A 19,548-nucleotide genomic window follows, 5' to 3' on the forward strand; every position below is an offset into this window, starting at 1 on the left:
AAGTTTATTCAAATAAAATGGATGAAGGTTTGAAGGAAGAAGGAAAAGTTTCTTCTCTCTCTCTAATAATTTTTATACCTAACAAGAGAGGAATTGTAGTAGCAAGTTGCTTTAGGTGGTAGCTGTAAAGTGACTCAATAATACACCAATATTATTTGTCTTTTTCTTTAGGGGTTGTTTGGTTGGAACAAGTTGTTTCGAGAGTTATTATCCCGGAATAAGTTACTCCATTATGTATATGGGATCATAATTTATATATTCTATCACTATGGTATAAATGATAATATGCCCCCAACCAAACGCGAGATAAAATAATCATGTATTTTATCTCAAAATTATTATATTTCATACTTCACACCAGATGACTCTTTCGGAAAATCCCCCAAAAATTTATGTGGTTTGTTAGTTTCATACTTAAGCTATGCACTTCTATGATACTTGCTTGGCATATAATTAAGGGATTTTATGGTTGGGTATTGGGTCGGACATGAAGTTATATTTTTTCTCATAAATATGAAAATACACAAGTTGTGAAAACTATGAAAATCAATTCTTATGCAATCTATCGAATGAGTAAATCATCGTTCGTAAACAAGATATCATAATATCCTAAAGCATCATATCGATGAATTATATATCTTTATGCTTCTTTTAACTTTCAAATGTACATAAACTTATAAAGATCCACTAGTCAACAACAGTAGTAACTAGTAATTCTTTCACATGATACGACGGACAATCTATTCACATCAAACATGAATTTATTTTTGTAAAATTGAAAATAATGATTTGTTTTTTACAAAATAGAAACTTATGAATATGTTTTTATATTTTTTTAAAAGAACACAATTCAATAAAGGATAAATGATATGTCATAAATCAAATATGGATAAAAAAGGAGTGGTGATAATTCTTCCAGATATCTTGTGAATGAAGTCTATTCTCAGAACAGGCCCAATCATAATACAAAAAAAATGATATCTTTGGTTCTTAAGGGTCAAATGCCGCCCTTATTTATTCATTTCATGTCGTACTATTATATATTTTGTTTTCCACCCAATGTCCGGTACTCACCTTGGAGCCCGATCCAATTTGAATACGCGACATAATAAAGTCCCACATTGGGGTGAAACGCTCCCTAACAAAGACGACTTTGTATTTAGAGGGACTCGAATGCCATACTATATTACTATATCTTAAGTTCATATGTTGCAGAGTCCAAACGATCGATGAATGGCAAGAACAAATTTATTAGCTTCATTCTGTATGAATTTCAACTTCTAAAAGAGGCACCTGAACACATAATAAAGAGATCCTTCAACATTGCACCTACAGCAACAAGAAGCAGTTTAACCTTAAAATTTTTCGGATGTTCATCGAATTAGAAAATCAAGAAGTACTCAACAACAATATGGTTGATCTAATGTAAGTGGAGAGAAATTGGTCAAAATTATAAAGCTGCATAAAAGCACGAAATTAGTGAAAGACGATCTGATGTATATTTTTCTCCAATCATATCATACATTAAAAAAGTTGATCAATCAAAACAAACATAGCAAACACTACTAGTGTTACAATATAACAGAATGAGCTAGCAACAAAATAGACTTCAGTATTCTTTGACGAGGTCTATACGGTCACATCCTTCAATCTCTTCGACTTCTTTTTTAATTCTCACAGCTGAAGCCTGCAGAGATTTGTTGTAGCAGAAAATCAACTTAATCTGTTTCAATGATGGAATATCGGCAAAGCTAAGGGGGATCTCCTCTAGGTCACTACACTTTTTTATAACAAGTGTTTCAAGCAGGGGAAATGATTCCTCCGAGGCATCCCACCTTGAGATACATAAATCCACCAGTTTCAATACCTTAAGGTTATGGAACGTGATATCTCCAAGGCACCACTCTCTGACCTGAGGAAAAATTGGTTCCCCTTCTGTCGAATACCATTCCTCTTCTAATTGGAGATACTCCAGGCTTGGTAGTCCCGCAATAAAGGGAACAGCCGTTTCCATATACATCCCATTTAGAAGCAACTTGTTTAAATTTGAAGGCAACTGTAACCCAGATAGAATGTGGGGATGCAGAAAGGAAAGTTGAAGTTTTTGAAGGTGGGTAAGATTCTCCAATTTGGGACAAAAAGGCTCTGCAGATTCTTCATCATTCTCAAATGTGATGTCAAGTTGTTGAAGATTAGGACACCTCCTTAATAACACATCCACCATATCAACTTCCTCAATTGGAAATCTAACATTCTTTAATATCCTCAAATTTTCCAATTTAGAGGATCCTTCAAAAATCCCCTGCTCATCAAATTTAGCAATATCAATCTCAACATGCCTTAATTTTTCCATTTCCCAAAAAGACACTTGTAACACTTGTATATTTGACCTATTATTCTTCACAATCAAAGTTTCAAGATGGGGCAGATGTGATTCTGGATGAAAATATAATTTCTCTGCCCAAACTGCGAGGTACTTCAGCTGATTTAGTGGTTTGAATGTAGCTAACGACAAAAAATCCACACTAAAAGAACTCAACTCCAAGACCTTAAGAAGTCGCAATTCACTAATCTGACTGATGGGAATCACATCCATAAAATTTCCTTGATTGGTCGTTATTAGTGACCTCAAGTGTTGGTGGAAAGGCTTCAATGTTATGGAGACCAGAGATGATAACTTGGAATGCTCTTTACTGAAACTGAAGCTCAATCGACTTCCCTTCCAATCGTAAGGTTGAAGCTGGCTGGCATGCCCCTTCACTGCCACCATAAAATTTTCTGCTCTACTCTTCTTCAAGCAAAAGTGATGCACAATATCATGAACCTGACAATATTTGACTTTACCATTATAACTTCTCTTTGATAGCATTACCACGTTACTGCTAATAAGATCCATCAAGTAACCTTCAGCTTCCTCTTCCATTAATCTCCCAGATTCAGTGTTCTCCACGAATCCTTCCGCAATCCATAAGCTTATCAATTTAGACACTGGAATTCTTGCGTCCTCCAGAAACATCCCCATATAAAGAAGACAAGGCTTTAAACAATCAGCTAGGTTATCAAAACTCAACTGCATAGTCGCCGCACTATATTCTTCAGATCCACGATCAACATAGTCAAATAAAGCATCTTTCACCTCATTCCACCAAGATTCTTCTATTTTCCTTTTTTTGATTATTCCAGCTACCAAGATAACCACTAGGGGCAGTCCCTTGCATTTTTCTGCTACTGCTCGACTCACGTCTTGTAGTTCAGGTGGGCAATCTTCCTTTTGAAACACTTTTTTCTGCAACAATTTGCAACTCTCTTCTGTTGTGAGGAATGGAAGAGAATAAGGATCAGTATGATACTTGATTTGCTTACCCACTTCTTCAAGTCGAGTTGTTACGACTATTCTGCTTCTATTTCCAACATCTGGAAAAGAAAGCCTTAAGTCATCCCATGCCATACAATCCCACATATCATCCAATACAATGAGATATCTCTTTCCCATTAATTTTCTCCTCAACATGTCGGCAAGAACATCATCCGTATCTCCCTTGTGTTTGGAACCTGTAACTTGACTAAAAATATCTTGTAATAGCTCTCTCCGATTATATGTTTGAGAAATGATGCACCATGCTCGAACATCAAAGCGAGAAACAATGATGTTATTATTGTACAACTTTCTAGCAACTGTCGTTTTCCCTTGTCCTCCCATGCCTACAATTGGGACGACATCTATCTCATTTGTCCCTCGAGTCAGATACTGAATGAGCTTTTCTGTTGTTATCTCAAAACCCACTATCTCCTCATCAGTCACAGAATTGTTACGTCGAGTTGGCAGATGTTTAAATGGATAAACCACATCGTGAGGATTAAGAGGAATGTCCGCCGACCACATCTCAATCACCTCCGCGTTAATATGCTTGATCTCTTTTAAGATTGTAGGAAGTGAGCAAAAAATATGCAAAAAAACATTATACTGAGCAAGAATAGAGTCAATGGCAACCTCAGCTTCATATGCCAAACTGAGGGTACATCTCTGAAGATCTTTAAGAATTTTATGTTCATGGTGAACCTTTATGACATCTCTGAAAATGGATGATAAAGATGACAACTCCTTCTCTAAAATGGATATAAGAGTTGATAGCTCTTTCTCCAAATTCCCTAAAAGAGGTTTCATCAGGAAATCTAAACCAGACTTAGATTTCGACATCTCATTCAGTTTCCTTAAAAGAGAATCCAGAAAGCTCAATCCACCAAAGGTGGGGAACTGAGATGGACTAAATTTTAAGGATTTGTAGTACATCTCAACTTGTGCCTTCAGATCTTTAGTCTTCTCCAATATCTGTATTGAGCAAAGACTTATTTTGCTAGTGTCATCTTTGTTTATAGATCTAGGAAGAAGCTTTTTCATTACATATAGAACATCACCCGCTATAGCTCCAACCTTTAACAAGATCTCATTCAACCAGTTACCATTAATAACATGATTTGACACATCAGCATCAAGGAAAACCAACAAGAATTCTATTGCCACATCAATATTTTGAACATAGATATTATTAGGAAAGTTCTCGAGCTTTTTGTTTCTGAGATGCATCAACAGATTGTGGAGATGATATGAAAATACTTTTGGTAATTTCTTGTCCTTGAAAGGTTTTGATTGAGTAAACTTTGAAGCCTTTAGTTCACCAAGAAAAATCTTCTTCATTTCCAACTCCACAAGCACAATCAATGATAATAGATAAGGTGGTTTATTAAAGATATCATTTTCATCCTTAACTTCAATCGCAGCACCATAATCTAATATGGCCAAGCAAAATTGTCCCACATTGTTAGCCATGAACTGAACTCGAGTCTCCAAACATTCCAGCTTCTCATAGTTGACGTAACCATTTATCTCTGTGGCATATGTGTATTTCAAAACTCTCAATTTTTTTTGAACAATTTTCAGTTTCTTAATAAATCGACGTATTGCAAGTTTTTTTTCGGGATAGAAGGACCAACCCCTTTCCAGACACATCAGTACGTCATTTAGAATTTTTCCAAGGCAATCCATATATTTCGACAGATCAAAATCATTCAATTCATAATTGTAGCTTAAACTGGTATTACCTTCAAAGAATTCCAACAAATGTGATTCTAGCCTTTCCAGGTTAAGGTTAGTTTTAGGAATCCCATCAAATACCCGGTGAAGCATTTGCACAGTCCATTTGGCATTCTTTGTGAGTTTGACTAAGGAATCAGACAAAAGAACATGATGATACTTTATAAAGTTTCTAAAAATTCTTAGCGCCATTTCAAGTTCCCTTATTTGATGAATACTGACTCTACTCAGATTGAGATTACCTCCACTGTTGATCCTTCTAATTAGGTGATCTAACATTTCCTCAATTTCATTTTCAGCCATTTTCTGTAGAAAAATTCCTGCAAGTTCACCAACTCTTGGAATTAGATTCATGTCTTTCAATATGTTAATGTTTGTGAAAAGTTATACATCTTATGTACCATTTTGTCTTGCATATTTGCTCTTTCCATATTTACCATTATACATCTAATTTACCCTTTTCATATTGTCCATTAATTAAGTAGTTTAGGTGGTAGCCGCAAAGTGGCACGATAAAACAACTACTCCCTCCGTCCCATTTTATGTGGCACTTTTCGGATTTCGAGATTCAAGCAAATCTAACTTTGACCGTAAATTTTTCATAGATTTTTTAAACATTTTGAATTATTAATTATTGTGACTTATAGTACTTTTTACGTAGTTTACAAATATATAAATTTTATTTCAAAAAAATTAAAGATTTCATGCGCATATTCCCGATCAAACTTAAACGGTTTGACTCTCGAAAAACGAAAATTGCCACATAAATTGGGACGGAGGGAGTATATTTCTTTTCTTTTCATTTAGGCAACGTTTGGTTGGAAACAAGTTATTTCGAGAATAATTATTACGGGATAAGCTATTTCATCATTTATATGGAATAATTTAAGGAAAAGCCACAATGAACCCCATCAACTATACACGAAATCTGAGCGACACACCTTAACTATAATGAGTCCCATTATCCCTGAATTATTTTAAAGTTTAATTGTAATAAACACACCCTTTAACCCAACCTAAAACCTATATAGCCACCACATGATGGGAGGTGTTTCACAGTTACCTCCAAGTCATCATTATGTAATGACCCTAAAGGTCATTTTTGGAAATTTTCATAAAATGACCGTTTTACCCCTCCCGATAGTTGCCCCGAGTCCTAATTGTTGTATTTTCGAACTTGGTTTGGAGGAAAATTGATGAAAAGTTGAGTTTTTGGAAAGTTGAGTTTTTAAGAGTTAAAGTTTGGTTAAAAGTGCTATTTCGAGTCATTTGGAGTTTCGAGACTCGAATCGGATTTTCGTCGAATCCAGCAGTTTTAGAATGTTGAAACGGGTCTATGAGAATTTACGGAGTCGAATTTGGAGTTAAAACGAAGATTTGAGGTCCTAAGTTGCTAAACTTGTGAAATTTTGATCAAGAGTTGACTTTGGTCAACAAATGAGGTTTCGGTACTCGAAATGGAATTCCGAGGGTACCATTGGATTCAGGGGGTGATTCTAAGTCTAGAATGAGTCTTGGTTGAATTTTTAGAGGCCCCGAGTGCGTTTCGAGTTTTTGAGCCTAAAGTTAGTTTCTTGACGCCTTATCGGATACCAGATCAAGGAGACCTCGAATTCAAATTCCGACGATTTCATTGAGTCCGAAATGTCATTTTCAAGCTAGTAGCATATTTGGTTTGTGTTCGGAAAGTGCCAAATGAGTTTTGGGTGAGCTTTTAAGCTTCTTGGATGCTTTGATACTATTTCAGCAAATTATGGCAACTAAAGGGTTCATTATTAGCTTTAAAGGTGGAAAAATTATTCCGAAGGTTCTGAAATTTTGAGCATGAATTATAGGACTTATCTGCAAATTTTGGTGCATTTTCGCTAACCCGAGATTGGAATTTTATCGCAAATAAGAAATAATTGTTTACCGAGTAGAAATGATATTTGACTGGGCAAACGAGCATGAAATTGAGCTCCGATTGAACGAGCAGGTCCGTATCATTATTTAAGACATTTACAAAAAAGAATCGGGTCATTTCACTATCGTATGAGGAAATTACGGCCTTTTTAGTGAAAGATTAACTGCTGTTTTTCTGGTGCATAACAGTCATGTACTGTTATAAAAATCTCAGATTGTGTTCATTTGGTATTTTGAGCATATCGGGAGTTCTAGAGATCGGAATGGAGTGATTCTTACGGGTTTCTTCTTGAATTAATATGAGGGTTAGTATTCAATCTTCAATTCGACATTTTCTCATAATTTCTTTATCTGGGTTTTTTTCCCTATCCGTAAATCTCTTGGGAAAAATTGGGGTTTTATCGATTTGGACTCCCTTTTTGATGAAAAAGGTATATTTACGATCCTTATGTTATGGGTAAACTGATTTTAACATAAAATTATTGATTCATCGATTATTTTCATCATATTAACCGCGTACAATTTGGACTTTCCCGGTAAAGTTAAAGTTTGATAAATTGAGAATTTCAAGGTTGATCTTAACTCCGTTTTTGATGAAATTTCATATTTGAACTTATCTAAGCATGGGTAAGATGTTTTTCAAGAAATATTTCATTTTCGAGTCGAGGTTTCGGATCCGAATATTTTAGGCTTCTTCAAGAACGTGGATTTTCCTTCAAATTGAGTTTGTGAATTGATTTCAACTCCGTTTTCAAATTGGTTTTCACCATTAGCTTCCAAATACTTTAAGGATCATTTTACATCAAAATTTCCAGATTTGGGTATCGTTTTTCGGTATGAGACTTTTGGACCGTTTTGCCCTTTTACCCTAAATTTCTTGATTTTGGTGTCATTGGACTCGAATTGTGATTGTGAATAATTGTTTGAATAGATTATCGTGATCCGGATTATACTCGAAAAGGAAAGGCTCAAGTCAAGTAACTTTTGGAGTTCGTTTTAAGGCAAGTGGCTTCCAAACTTTGTAAAACTCTTAGACTACGGATGACTACTTTCCTAATTGTGTTGGGGGAGTAATGGGGATTGAGGATGGGTTTTATTTGTTGATTGAAATTGTTGTAAATGAAAGATGGGGAATAAAACAAGCTAAATGTGTTATATGTGACTTGAATTTGTTGAATAAGTCATGTGATAACTGATATTGAGGGGATAGAAGAGCATGAGTAGGCTATGATAGATATAGACATTGATGTTGAGACAAATGATATGTAATACTATGATGTGGTCGTGATATGGTTGTGATTGAGACAGATGATGTGTAATACTATGATGTGATCGTGATATGATTGTGATTGATGACATATGCATATTCATTATTCATCCCATGTGTGAACTATCTATTGCATGAGTTCTGAGACACTGATATGAGGATGGATGGATATGAGACACAGTTGAGACTAGCTCCGGCTAGCGATTTGGATGCCGATGGGATCTGGTTCCGGCGGTGATACATGGTCCATGTGTGGCCCCCATGGGTTCTGATTTGAGTATTCAGCACGGACTGATTACGTCAACAGATGTGTATCGTAGGACAGACATGTATCACGACTACATGACATCATTATTGCATTTTGCATCGCATTTGCCTTATCTTTGTCTGTGATGTATGGATTGTATCGGTTTACCCTTCTTATGTGGAATTTGATCTACTTGCTCTTATTTGTTGATCTGAGGTTGATGAGGATATACTGTTGGTTCTGGCTGTTGAATATGATTTGTTTAGTATAGGTTGGTTGGTTTGCTGCTAGATTGAAGTTTCAGTGGTTCGGTTGGGATTGAAAGGAGTTGTTTGTAGCTGCTAGTTTTGCTTAGTTTAGAGTTACTTGCGAGTACCTGTGGTTTTCGGTACTCACCCTTGTTTCTACACAATTGTGTAGGTTGACAGCTCTCTCTCAGATTCGGCTTAGTAGTTTCTTTAGCAGATTGAGCTTCGGGACATACTCGAGAGGTAGCGGTTCATTCCAGACGTGCCCTTGAGTTATCCTTACTTTCAGTTTTGTTCTATTCGAGGACTATACTCTGAGACTTGTATATTTTTATTCGAATTCTGTATTTAGAGGTTTGTACATGTGACAACCAAATTTTGGGTAGTGTTCAGTCTTAATTAAAGTCTTCCGCTTATTTATTATCTTTTATTCTCGTATTTCTACTTCTCTATCGTTGTGGTTGGGTTAGGCTGACGTGTCCGGTGGAAAATGGACACGTGCCATCACATTCGGATTTGGGGTGTGACACATTATGTCAGTGTCACATCAATAAATTGTCAGATCTAAAAAAAGATATAAACATCTATGCCATTTGATTCCTTCTTTATTATCAACACTCACTCCATAACCACTAAACCCACTTATTTTGACCATTAAAACTCATAGCAATCATCATGAAAATTATAACCACCACCAAGTTTATCCCCTTCACTATCACCGGATTCCATATCTACTATCAATTTCATTTTTCTATCACAAAACATCAAAACACAGATCATATATTTTATCACCTACATTTAAATCCACCATAAAATATAACTCCGATCCTCAAACACCCAAAATCTCCATTCAAGAAACTACCTAAATTTTGAAATCTAATCCGAGAAGAATTCAAAATTAGGGTTATTTTTTTCTGATTGAATTGGGGTTAAGAAAGACCGATTGAAGTGAGAAGGGAAGAGAAGGAGGGCGGGTGTTATTGATGAAGAACAAAAGCAGATTGGAGTTGGGTTTGGGGTAGGGGTGGGATGTCATATTGTTGAAGAACTGAAGCAGAGGGCAGGAGTGGGGCGGGGCACGGGGCTGGGGGTAGGGATGGAGTAGGGTTATGGCATGAATAATTGAGAAGGGGAGGGTAATTAAGTTATTTATTTATTATAACTTTTTTTTAAAAGCTTTAATTTAATTATGTAGCCTAAATTAAATTTCTAATATGTAATTTTAAAGAGACCATCGATGTGGGAATTCAACATAATTAAGGAAAAGATCCTCTCCCATTCACATATATACTCTAGCAAGATATATAGATACAGTGGAAAAAAGAATTGTTGCAAGTATTAAAATAAATTATGAATCAAAAGAACTCACCTCAGCCCTAACTATGAAGGGAATCTGGCACAAGGAGCTGTCTATAGTGCAGAGAATGTATATATGAGCTCTGAATTATCGCATTATTAATGGTAGGTAAACAACAATTAGTGCTTTAATAAAGCAGTTTTATTAATTAATTGATAATATTGTTTTATTCCTCTTGATTGCTTTAGAGGAAAAAGACATCAACTTTGTCCTTGGCCAATGTCTTAATCATCATATCATATATCATATATTATGGGAAGCTCCAACCTTCAAAGTTGGATTATCATTTTACCCCTCCATTAAATCAAAATAAAATTAATTTATTTATTAAATACTAATATTTTAATTACATAATGGTGGAATATGAAGTTCAACAACTACACTTTAATTTTTTAGTTATGACATCATAATTATAATTGATTAGGTTGAATTCAATTAGAGTAGAAGACAAAATAATGTATGAAACTCTTTCAATTCAGTGACTCTTTGAATTTTGAAACCAAATAATCTTGTACTTTTCTTTTACTAAAAAGATTGAAACTCATGTATTAGACTAGTCTTCACAATTCACATGCCTTTATTGACCAAATAATGTTAGAACTATTAGACTAAGAATAGTCGTCGAGTCAAATGTCATAAGCCAAACAAGGATAAAAAAAGGAGTGGTGATAATTCTTCCTTGTAAATGGAGTTCGTTACCAACGAGGGTTGTGGTGGAGTAATAATTACTCATTCATTCTTAACCAAATATCTCGGGGTTCGATTTTCCTTGGGTACGAAGTCACCTTTGTTAGGAAGCCCTTTATCCCCTAACATTATTCGAAGGAGTTAAAAAGAAAAAGTTGATCCAGCTTGTGATATTTGCTAGCTGAAACTAGCTAGGAAATCTTCCACTTCCTCGATGCTTTGACAGGTTGTTAGGTCGCGTAGATGTTAATGTAGTAACGCTATAGAGGGATTTCTTCATATTTTTTTTATTGAATTTTGCAGGTGCTGCAAATAAGGTTAAAGATGAAGGGATTATAGAAATTAACAACCATGGAATTACAAAAGCAAAAAATAAACAATGTTTATAGAAGGCAACAAGAAATAACAGTGTAAGACTATCTGATAAATACTGGTCTCCAATCATATCATACATAAAAAGAGTTGATCAGTCAAAACAAACATAGTAATCGGTACTAGTGTTACAATATAAGAGGATATATGGGCGTTCGGCTATAGCCTTACAATAGACTTGAGCATGAGCATGAGCATATCTGCAACATTAATTAGCTTCCATCCACTCGATCTGTCTGCGGTTGTCTAATCAATTGCCAATGGTTGCAGGCACATGCTTGATTCACATCTGCCTTGGATTTCACTACCGACTCCTGTATTGTAAATCAAATTAGATGCACATAGATACTCAAAAACAGAACATATTTAGGAGTTTGTTTCTACTTACTTTGATAATGAGGTCAATACAGTCACATCCTTCAATCGTTTCGGCTTCTTCCTTAATTCTCTCAGCTGAAGCCTCCAGAGATTCGTTTCTACACCGAATCAATTTAATCTGTTTCATTGTTGGAATATATGCAAAGCTAAGGGGTATCTCCTCTAGGTCGCGACACTTTTTTATAACAAGTGTTTCAAGCAGGGGAAAGGATTCCTCTGAGGCATTCAACCTTGAGATATCTAATTTCAACAGTTTCAAGAACTTAAGTTTATGGAATGTGATATCTTCATGGCACCACTCTTCTGATTGAGACAAACATAGTTCATTTTTAATAAAACAAGCCCGTTCTATGTAGAGATACTCCAGGTTTGGTAGTTCCGCAATGAAGGAAATCACACTTACAGTCTCAAATAGTACCAACTTCTTTAAATTTGAAGGCAACTGTGACCTGGATAAAACTGTGGGACTCTCAATGGAAAGGTGAAGTATTTGAAGCTGGGTAAGATTCTCCAATGTGAGACAAAAAGACTCTGCATAATCATCCCCAAACAAATCTGCAGAATTACTATCCTCAAAGTCGATGTGAAGTTGTTGAAGATTAGGACACCTCTGTAATAACACATCCACCCTATCCGCTTCATCAATTGAAAATCTAACATTCCTTAATAGCCTCAGGTTGCTTATCAAATTCAGCTTCAACAATCTCAAGATACCTTAATTTTTCCATTTCCCAAAAAGACACTGGTAACAGTACTGTATTAAGATTATTCTTCACAATTAAAGTTTCTATATGAGGCAGATGAGATACGGAATGAAAATAGAATCTCTCTGCCGAAACAGCAAGGTACTTCAGGAGATTTAGTGGTTTGAATGTAGCTGACGACAAAAAATCCACACTATAAGAACTCAAATCCAAGACTTTAAGATCCAAGTATATTTAGTAATTTATATTTTATATTTATAAATAAATTTGAAGGAAATAATGCAAAAAAGAAAGATTTTTGTAATTTTAAACATCAAGAATCTTTTTAAAAAAATAAAAAGAACAAACTATATAGAGTAAAAAATATCAAAAATTGCACTTTAAAAAAGGTATATAATTTTCATTTCGATCTATCTTAAGTGGACTAGAATTGATATCTTAATACCGATTCTTTGGTCCAAAGTGGACAGCTCAGGAGTGAAATGATTGTGCGAATTAGTTGAACCACGAACCAACTACCCATAGAAGAAAATTATGTTCTAAAAAGGATGGTTTTTTTTTAATAAAAAGAGAATTCTTTGAACAAGTTTGCCTACAATTTTACACACATTTGTTAGTACATTTCATTGTTAGTGAATCTCCTATATGGCTTTATATCAAAGGGAACAGAGAAGAATCTGTCCAAACTTTGAAAAATATTGCATCTCCAGCAACAAGAAGCAGTAAATTTAACCTTGAGCCTTTTCGGATCGTTCATCGAATTAGAAAATAAAGAAGTACTCAACAACAACAACATGGTTGATGTGTATTGAGCTATCAAGATGTTAATGGAGAGAAATTGGTCAAAAGTATAAAGCTGCATAAAAAAAAGAAATCAGTGAAAGACCAACTGATATATATTTGTCTCCAATCATACATAAAAAGAGTTTATCAATGAAAAGAAACATAGCAAATAGTAGTAGTGTTACAATAAAAGAGAAATGGGCTAGACTTCAGTATGAGCATGGCTGCAACAATTAGCTATTAAAACCCTCACTAATCTGACTGTTCTTTGACAAGGTGTATACGATCACATCCTTCAATCTCTTTGATTTCTCCCTTAATTCTCACAGCTGAATCCTCCAGAGATTCTTTCCAGGACCCAATCAATTTAATCTGTTTCAATGATGGAATATCAACAAAGCTAAGTGGGATCTCCTCTCGGTAAATACACTTTTTTATAACAAGTGTTTCAAGCAAGGGAAATGATTCCTCCGAGGCATCCCACCTTGAGATACCTAACTGCACCAGTTTCAACAACTTAAGTTTATGGAACATGATATCTCCAAGGCACCACTCTTCTGATTGAGGAAAACACACTTCTTGTAATTGGAGATACTCCAGGCTTGGTAGTTCCGCAATGAAGGAAATAGCACTTTCAATATGAATTCCTTTAAGTACCAACTTGTTTAAATTTGAAGGCAACTGTAACCCGGATAGAATGCGGGGATGCACAAAGGAAAGCTGAAGTTCTTGAAGCTGGGTAAGATTCTCCAATTTGGGACAAAAAGGCTCTTCATCATCCTCAAATGTGATTTGAAGTTGTTGAAGATTAGGACACCTCCTTGATAACACATCCAGCCTATCAATTGGAAAGGTAACAATTTTCTTTAATATCCTCAAATTTTCCAATTTAGAGGATCCTTCAAAGAGCCCCTGCTTATCAAATTCAGCCCAACCAAAATGAGCATGCCTTAATTTTTCCATTTCCAAAAAAGACACTGGTAACCGTACACCATAAGGAAAATTCTTCACAATTAAAGTTTCTATATGGGGCAGATGTGTTCCTGGATCAAAATAGAATTTATCTGCCAAAACTGCAAGGTACTTCAGCTGATTTAGTGGTTTGAATGTAGCTAATGACAAAAACTCCACAGTATAAGAAATCAAATCCAAGACTTTAAGAAGTCGCAATTCACTAATCTGACAGAAGGGAATCACATCAATAGATTCTCCACCATTTGCTGTTATCAGAGACCTCAAGTGTTAGTGGAAAGGCTTCTGCGTTTTGGAAGCCAGAGATGCAAACTTGGAAAGCTCTTCACTGAAACTGAAGCTCACTCGACTTCCCTTCCAATCCAAGGGTTGAAACTGGATAAATTGGCCCTTCACTGCAAGCATAAAATTTTCTTCTCTACTCTTTTCCAAGCAAAAGTGATGCACAACATCATGAACCTGACAGTATTTGACTTTACCATTATAACTTCTCTTTGAAAGCATTACCACGTTACTGCTAATGAGATCCATCAAGTAACCTTCAGCTTCCTCTTCCATTAATCTCCCAGATTCAGTGTTCTCCACGAATCCTTCAGCAATCCATAAATTTATTAATTTAGATGCTGAAATTCTTGCGTCCTCTGAAAACATCCCCATATAAAGAAGACAAGGCTTTAAACAGTGGGGTAAGTTATCAAAACTCAACTGCACAGTCGCTAGACTGTATTCTTCGAACTCACTGTCAAGATAGTCAAATAAAGCATCTTTCACCTCAATCCACCAAGATTCTTCCATTTTCCTTTTTATGATTATTCCAGCTACCAAGACAACCACTAGGGGGAGTCCTTTGCATTTTTCTGCAACTGCTTGACTCACATCTTGTAGTTCAGAAGGGCAATCTTCCTTTTGAAACACTTTTTTCTGCAACAATTGGCAACTCTCTTCTATTGTGAGGAATGGAAGAGAATAAGGATCAGTATGGTACTTGACTTGCTTACCCACTTCTTCAAGTCGAGTTGTTACGACTATTCTGCTTCTATTTCCAACATCTGGAAAAGAAAGCCTTAAGTCATCCCATACCATACAATCCCACATATCATCCAATACAATGAGATATCTCTTTCCCATTAATTTTCTCCTCAACATGTCGGCAAGAACGTCAACCGTATCTCCATTGTCTTTGGAACCTGTAACTTGACTAAAAATATCTTGTAATAACTCTCTCTGATTATATGTTTGAGAAATGATGCACCATGCTCGAATATCAAAGCGAGAAACAATGATGTCATTATTGTACAACTTTCTAGCAATTGTCGTTTTCCCTTGTCCCCCCATGCCTACAATTGGGACGACGTCTAGCTCATTTGTACCTCTAATCAGATAATCAATTAGTTCATCTGCTTTATTCTCAAAACCCACTACCTCCTCATCAATCACAGGATAGCTATGTCGAGCTGGCAGATGTTTAAATGGAGCAGCTACGTAGTGAGGATTAAGAGGAATGTCCGCTGACCACATCTCAGTCACCTCTACATTAATTTGCATGATCTCTTTTAAAATTGTAGGAAGTGAGCAAAAAATATGCAAAAAAGTATTATACTGAGCAAGAATAGAATCAACGGCAACCTCAGCCTCATATGCCAAATTGATGGTACGTCTCTGAAGATCTTTAGGAATGTTATATTCATGGTGCACGGCATCACTGAAAATGGATGAGAGCTCCTTCTCTAAAATGGATGTAAGAGATGATAGCTCTTTCTCCAAATTCCCTAAAAGAGGTTTCATCAGGAAACCTAAACCGGACTTAGATTTCGACATCTCATTCAGTTTCCTTAAAAGAGAATCCAGAAAGCTCAATCCACCAAAGGTGGGGAACTGAGATGGAGTAAATTTTAAGGATTTATAGTACGTCTCAACTTGTGCCTTCAGATCTTTAGTCTTCTCCAATATCTGTATCGAGCAAAGACTTATTTTGCTAGTGTCATCTTTGTTTATTGATCTAGGAAGAAGCTTTTGAATTACATATAGAACATCACCCGCTATATCTCCAACCTTTAACAAGACCTCATTCAATCAGTTACCATTAATAACATGATTTGACACATCAGCATCAAGGAAAACCAACAAGAATTCTATTGCCACATCAATATTTTGAGCAGAGATATTATTAGGAAAGTTCCCGAGCTTTTTGTTTCTAAGATACATCAACAGATTGTGGAGATGATGTGAAAATCCTTTTGGTAATTTCTTGTCCTTAAAAGTTTTTGATTGAGTAAACTTTGAAGCCATTAGTTCACCATGAAAAATCTTCTTCATTTCCAACTCCGCAAACACAATCAATGATAATAGATAAGGAGGTTTACTAAAGATGTCATTTTCTTCATTGACTTCACGTTCAGTAACATAATCTAATACGGCCAAACAATATTGTCTTACATTGTTAGTCATGAACTGAATTCGAGTCTCCAAACATTCCAGCTTCTCATAGTCGACATAACCATTTATCTCTGTGGCATATATGTATTTCAAAAATCTCATTTTCTTTTGAACAATTTTCAGTTCCTTTATAGATCGATGTATTGCAAGTTTTTTTTTGGAATGGCAGGACCTACCCTTTTGCAAGAACATCATCAGTACATCATTTAGAATTTTTTCCAGACAATCCATATATTTCGACAGATCAAAATCATTCAACTCATAATTGTAACTTAAACTGGTATTACCTTGAAAGAATTCCAACAAATGTGATTCTAGCCTTTCCAGATTAAGGTTAGTTTTACATTCATCTGGAATCCTATGCAATACCCGGTGAAGTATTTCCCCAGTCAATTTGGCACTCTTTGTGAGTTCCACCAAGGAATCAGGCAAAAGAACATCATGATACTTTATAAAGGTTCTAAAAACTCTTAGCACCATTTCAAGTTTCTTAATTCGCAATATCTCGAACCAATCCAGATTACCTCCACTCTTGATCCTTCTCAGGTGGTCTAACATTTCCTCAATTTCATTTTCAGCCATTTCTGTAGAAAAATTCCTGCAAGTTCACCAACTTTTGGAATTAGGTTCTTGAAGCCATCTTAATGCTTTTGAAAAGTTATAAATATTTACAATTTTACATCTTATTTACCCTTTTCGTATTGTCATTTAACTAACAATTATTATCGCATAAAATCGTCTTTTTTCTTGTTGTCATTTATGAGATAGTAACTATTAGTTGAGTGGACCATTTGAGAAATCAACTCTCTAATTATGTATCTATGGGAAAAAGATGACTTACCGTTAGTTAACAAGTATCTTCAATTTCTGATCCAATCATAAAAGGGAGCAATAGAGAAAAACAAACATTATAAGGTAAACCAGAGAGTAATAATTCTCAGATTTGGATTCCAACAAAGATATATTTCCAAGTTTACATAATAGGTGAAACAAGAAAAAAATTTATTGAAATAAAATGGATGAAGGTTTGAAGGAAGAAGGAAGAGTCTTCTTCTCTCTCTATAATAATTCTTATACCTAACAAGAGATGAATTACGTCGGTAGCTGTAAAGTGACTCAATAATACACCCATATTATTTGTCTTTTTCTTTAGGGGTTGTTTGGTTGGAGCAAGTTATTTCGGGATTAATTATCGCGAAATAAGTTACTTGATCATGTATATGTGATCATAATTTATATATTCCATCACTATGATATGGGATACATAATCGGAGGACTACCAAATATGGCTCCAACCAAACACAAGATAAAATAATTCTGCATTTTATCCCAAAATTATTATATCTCATACTTCACACCAAATGACTCTTTAGGAAAATCCCCCAAAATTTTATTTGGTTTGGCAGTTTCATAGTTAAATTATGCACTTATATGATATTTGCTTAGCATATAATTAAGGAATTTTATGGTTGGGTATTGGGTCGGACATGAAGTTATATTTTTTCTCATAAATATGAAAATTCACAAGTTGTGAAAACTTTAAAATTCAATTCTTATGCAATCTTACCAAATGAGTAAATCATTTCGTTAACAAGATATCATAATATCTAAAGCATCGCATCGATGAATTACATATCTTTATGTTTCTTTTAACTTTCAAATGTACATAAACTTATAAAGATCCACTAGTCAACAATAGTAGTAATTAGTAATTCTTTCACATGATACTGCAGACAATTTATTCACGTCGAACATGAGTTTATTTTTGTAAAACTGAAAATAATGATTTGTTTTTTTTACAAAATATAAATTTATGAATAAGTTTTTATATTTTTTTAAAAAAACATAATTCAAAAAAGGATAAATCATATGTCATAAATCAAACAAGGATAAAAACGGAGTGGTGATAATTCTTCCATATATCTTGTGAATGGAGTCTGTTCTCAGAACAGGCCCAATCATAATACAAAAGATTGATTTTTTTGGTTCTTAAGGGTCAAATGCCCTTATTTTTTAGGCATAATACATAAATATGCCCTTTAACTTGGCTTCAAATCACATTTATACCCTTCAACTTTGAGTGTGTACAAGTAGACACTTAAACTTGTATAAAGTTTAACAAATAGACACACATGTCCTACATGGCATCCTACATGTCATTTTTTGTCCTATGTGGTGTCCTACGTGTATTGTGCCATGTAGGACTCGTGTGTTTACTTGTTCTACTTTATACAAGTTTAAGTGTCTACTCGTGCATATCCAAAGTTGGAGGACATAAACGTAAAATGAGGCCAAATTAAAGGGCACATTTATGTATTATGCCTTATTCATTTCATGTCGTACTATATACATTTTTTTGTTTCCACCCAATGTCCGGTACCCACATTGGAGCCTGATACAATGGATTCACGACGTAGTAAAGTCCCACATTGGGGCTGAAACGCTCCCTAACATAGACGACTCTGTATTCGGAGGGGACTCGAATGTCATACTATATTTTTACTATATCTTAAGTTCACATGTTGCAAAGTCCAAATGATCGATGAATGACAAGAACAAATTTATTAGCTTCATTCTGCATGAATTTCAACTTCTAAAAGAGGCACCTGATCACATAATAAAGAGATCCTTCAACATTGCACCTACAGCAACAAGAAACAGTTTAACCTTAAAAATTTTCGGATGTTCATCGAATTAGAAAATCAAGAAGTACTCAACAACAACATGGTTGATGTGTATTGAGCTATGAAGATGTAAGTGGAGAGAAATTGGTCAAAATTATAAAGCTGCATAAAAACAAGAAATTAGTGAAAGGCGATCTGATGTATATTTGTCTCCAATCATATCATACATAAAAAAGAGTTGATCAATCAAAACAAACATAGCAAACACTACTAGTGTTACAATAACAGAATGAGCTAGCAACAAAATAGACTTCAGTATTCTTTGACGAGGTCTATACGGTCACATCCTTCAATCTCTTCGACTTCTTCTTTCTTTGACGAGGTCTATACGGTCACATCCTTCAATCTCTTCGACTTCTTCTTTCTTTGACGAGGTCTATACGGTCACATCCTTCAATCTCTTCGACTTCTTCCTTAAT

At 35.0% G+C, this 19,548-nt stretch overlaps 1 protein-coding gene and 1 pseudogene across 1 annotated transcript; both read right to left on the bottom strand.

Annotated features, from left to right (window-relative positions):
- Positions 1-1,609: 1,609 nt before the first annotated feature.
- On the bottom strand, positions 1,610-17,343 carry LOC125834832 (putative late blight resistance protein homolog R1A-3). Its single transcript, XM_049513984.1, has 2 exons — positions 17,287-17,343; positions 1,610-5,412 (listed from the first exon to the last, which is right to left on the bottom strand). The coding sequence occupies exon 2, from the start codon at positions 5,393-5,395 to the stop codon at positions 1,610-1,612; it is 3,786 nt and encodes a 1,261-aa protein (XP_049369941.1). The 5' UTR covers positions 5,396-5,412; positions 17,287-17,343.
- Positions 13,290-17,027, bottom strand: LOC125834833 (putative late blight resistance protein homolog R1A-3; annotated as a pseudogene).
- Positions 17,344-19,548: the final 2,205 nt, after the last annotated feature.

This window comes from Solanum verrucosum, unplaced genomic scaffold, assembly GCF_900185275.1.
Source record: "Solanum verrucosum unplaced genomic scaffold, falcon-dt-bn FXZP01000184.1, whole genome shotgun sequence".
Classification (NCBI taxonomy): Eukaryota; Viridiplantae; Streptophyta; class Magnoliopsida; order Solanales; family Solanaceae; genus Solanum; species Solanum verrucosum.

Coding starts and splice junctions, on each gene's coding strand:
- LOC125834832 (XM_049513984.1), bottom strand. CDS start 5,395: ATGGCTGAAAATGAAATTGAGGAAATGTTAGATCACCTAATTAGAAGG.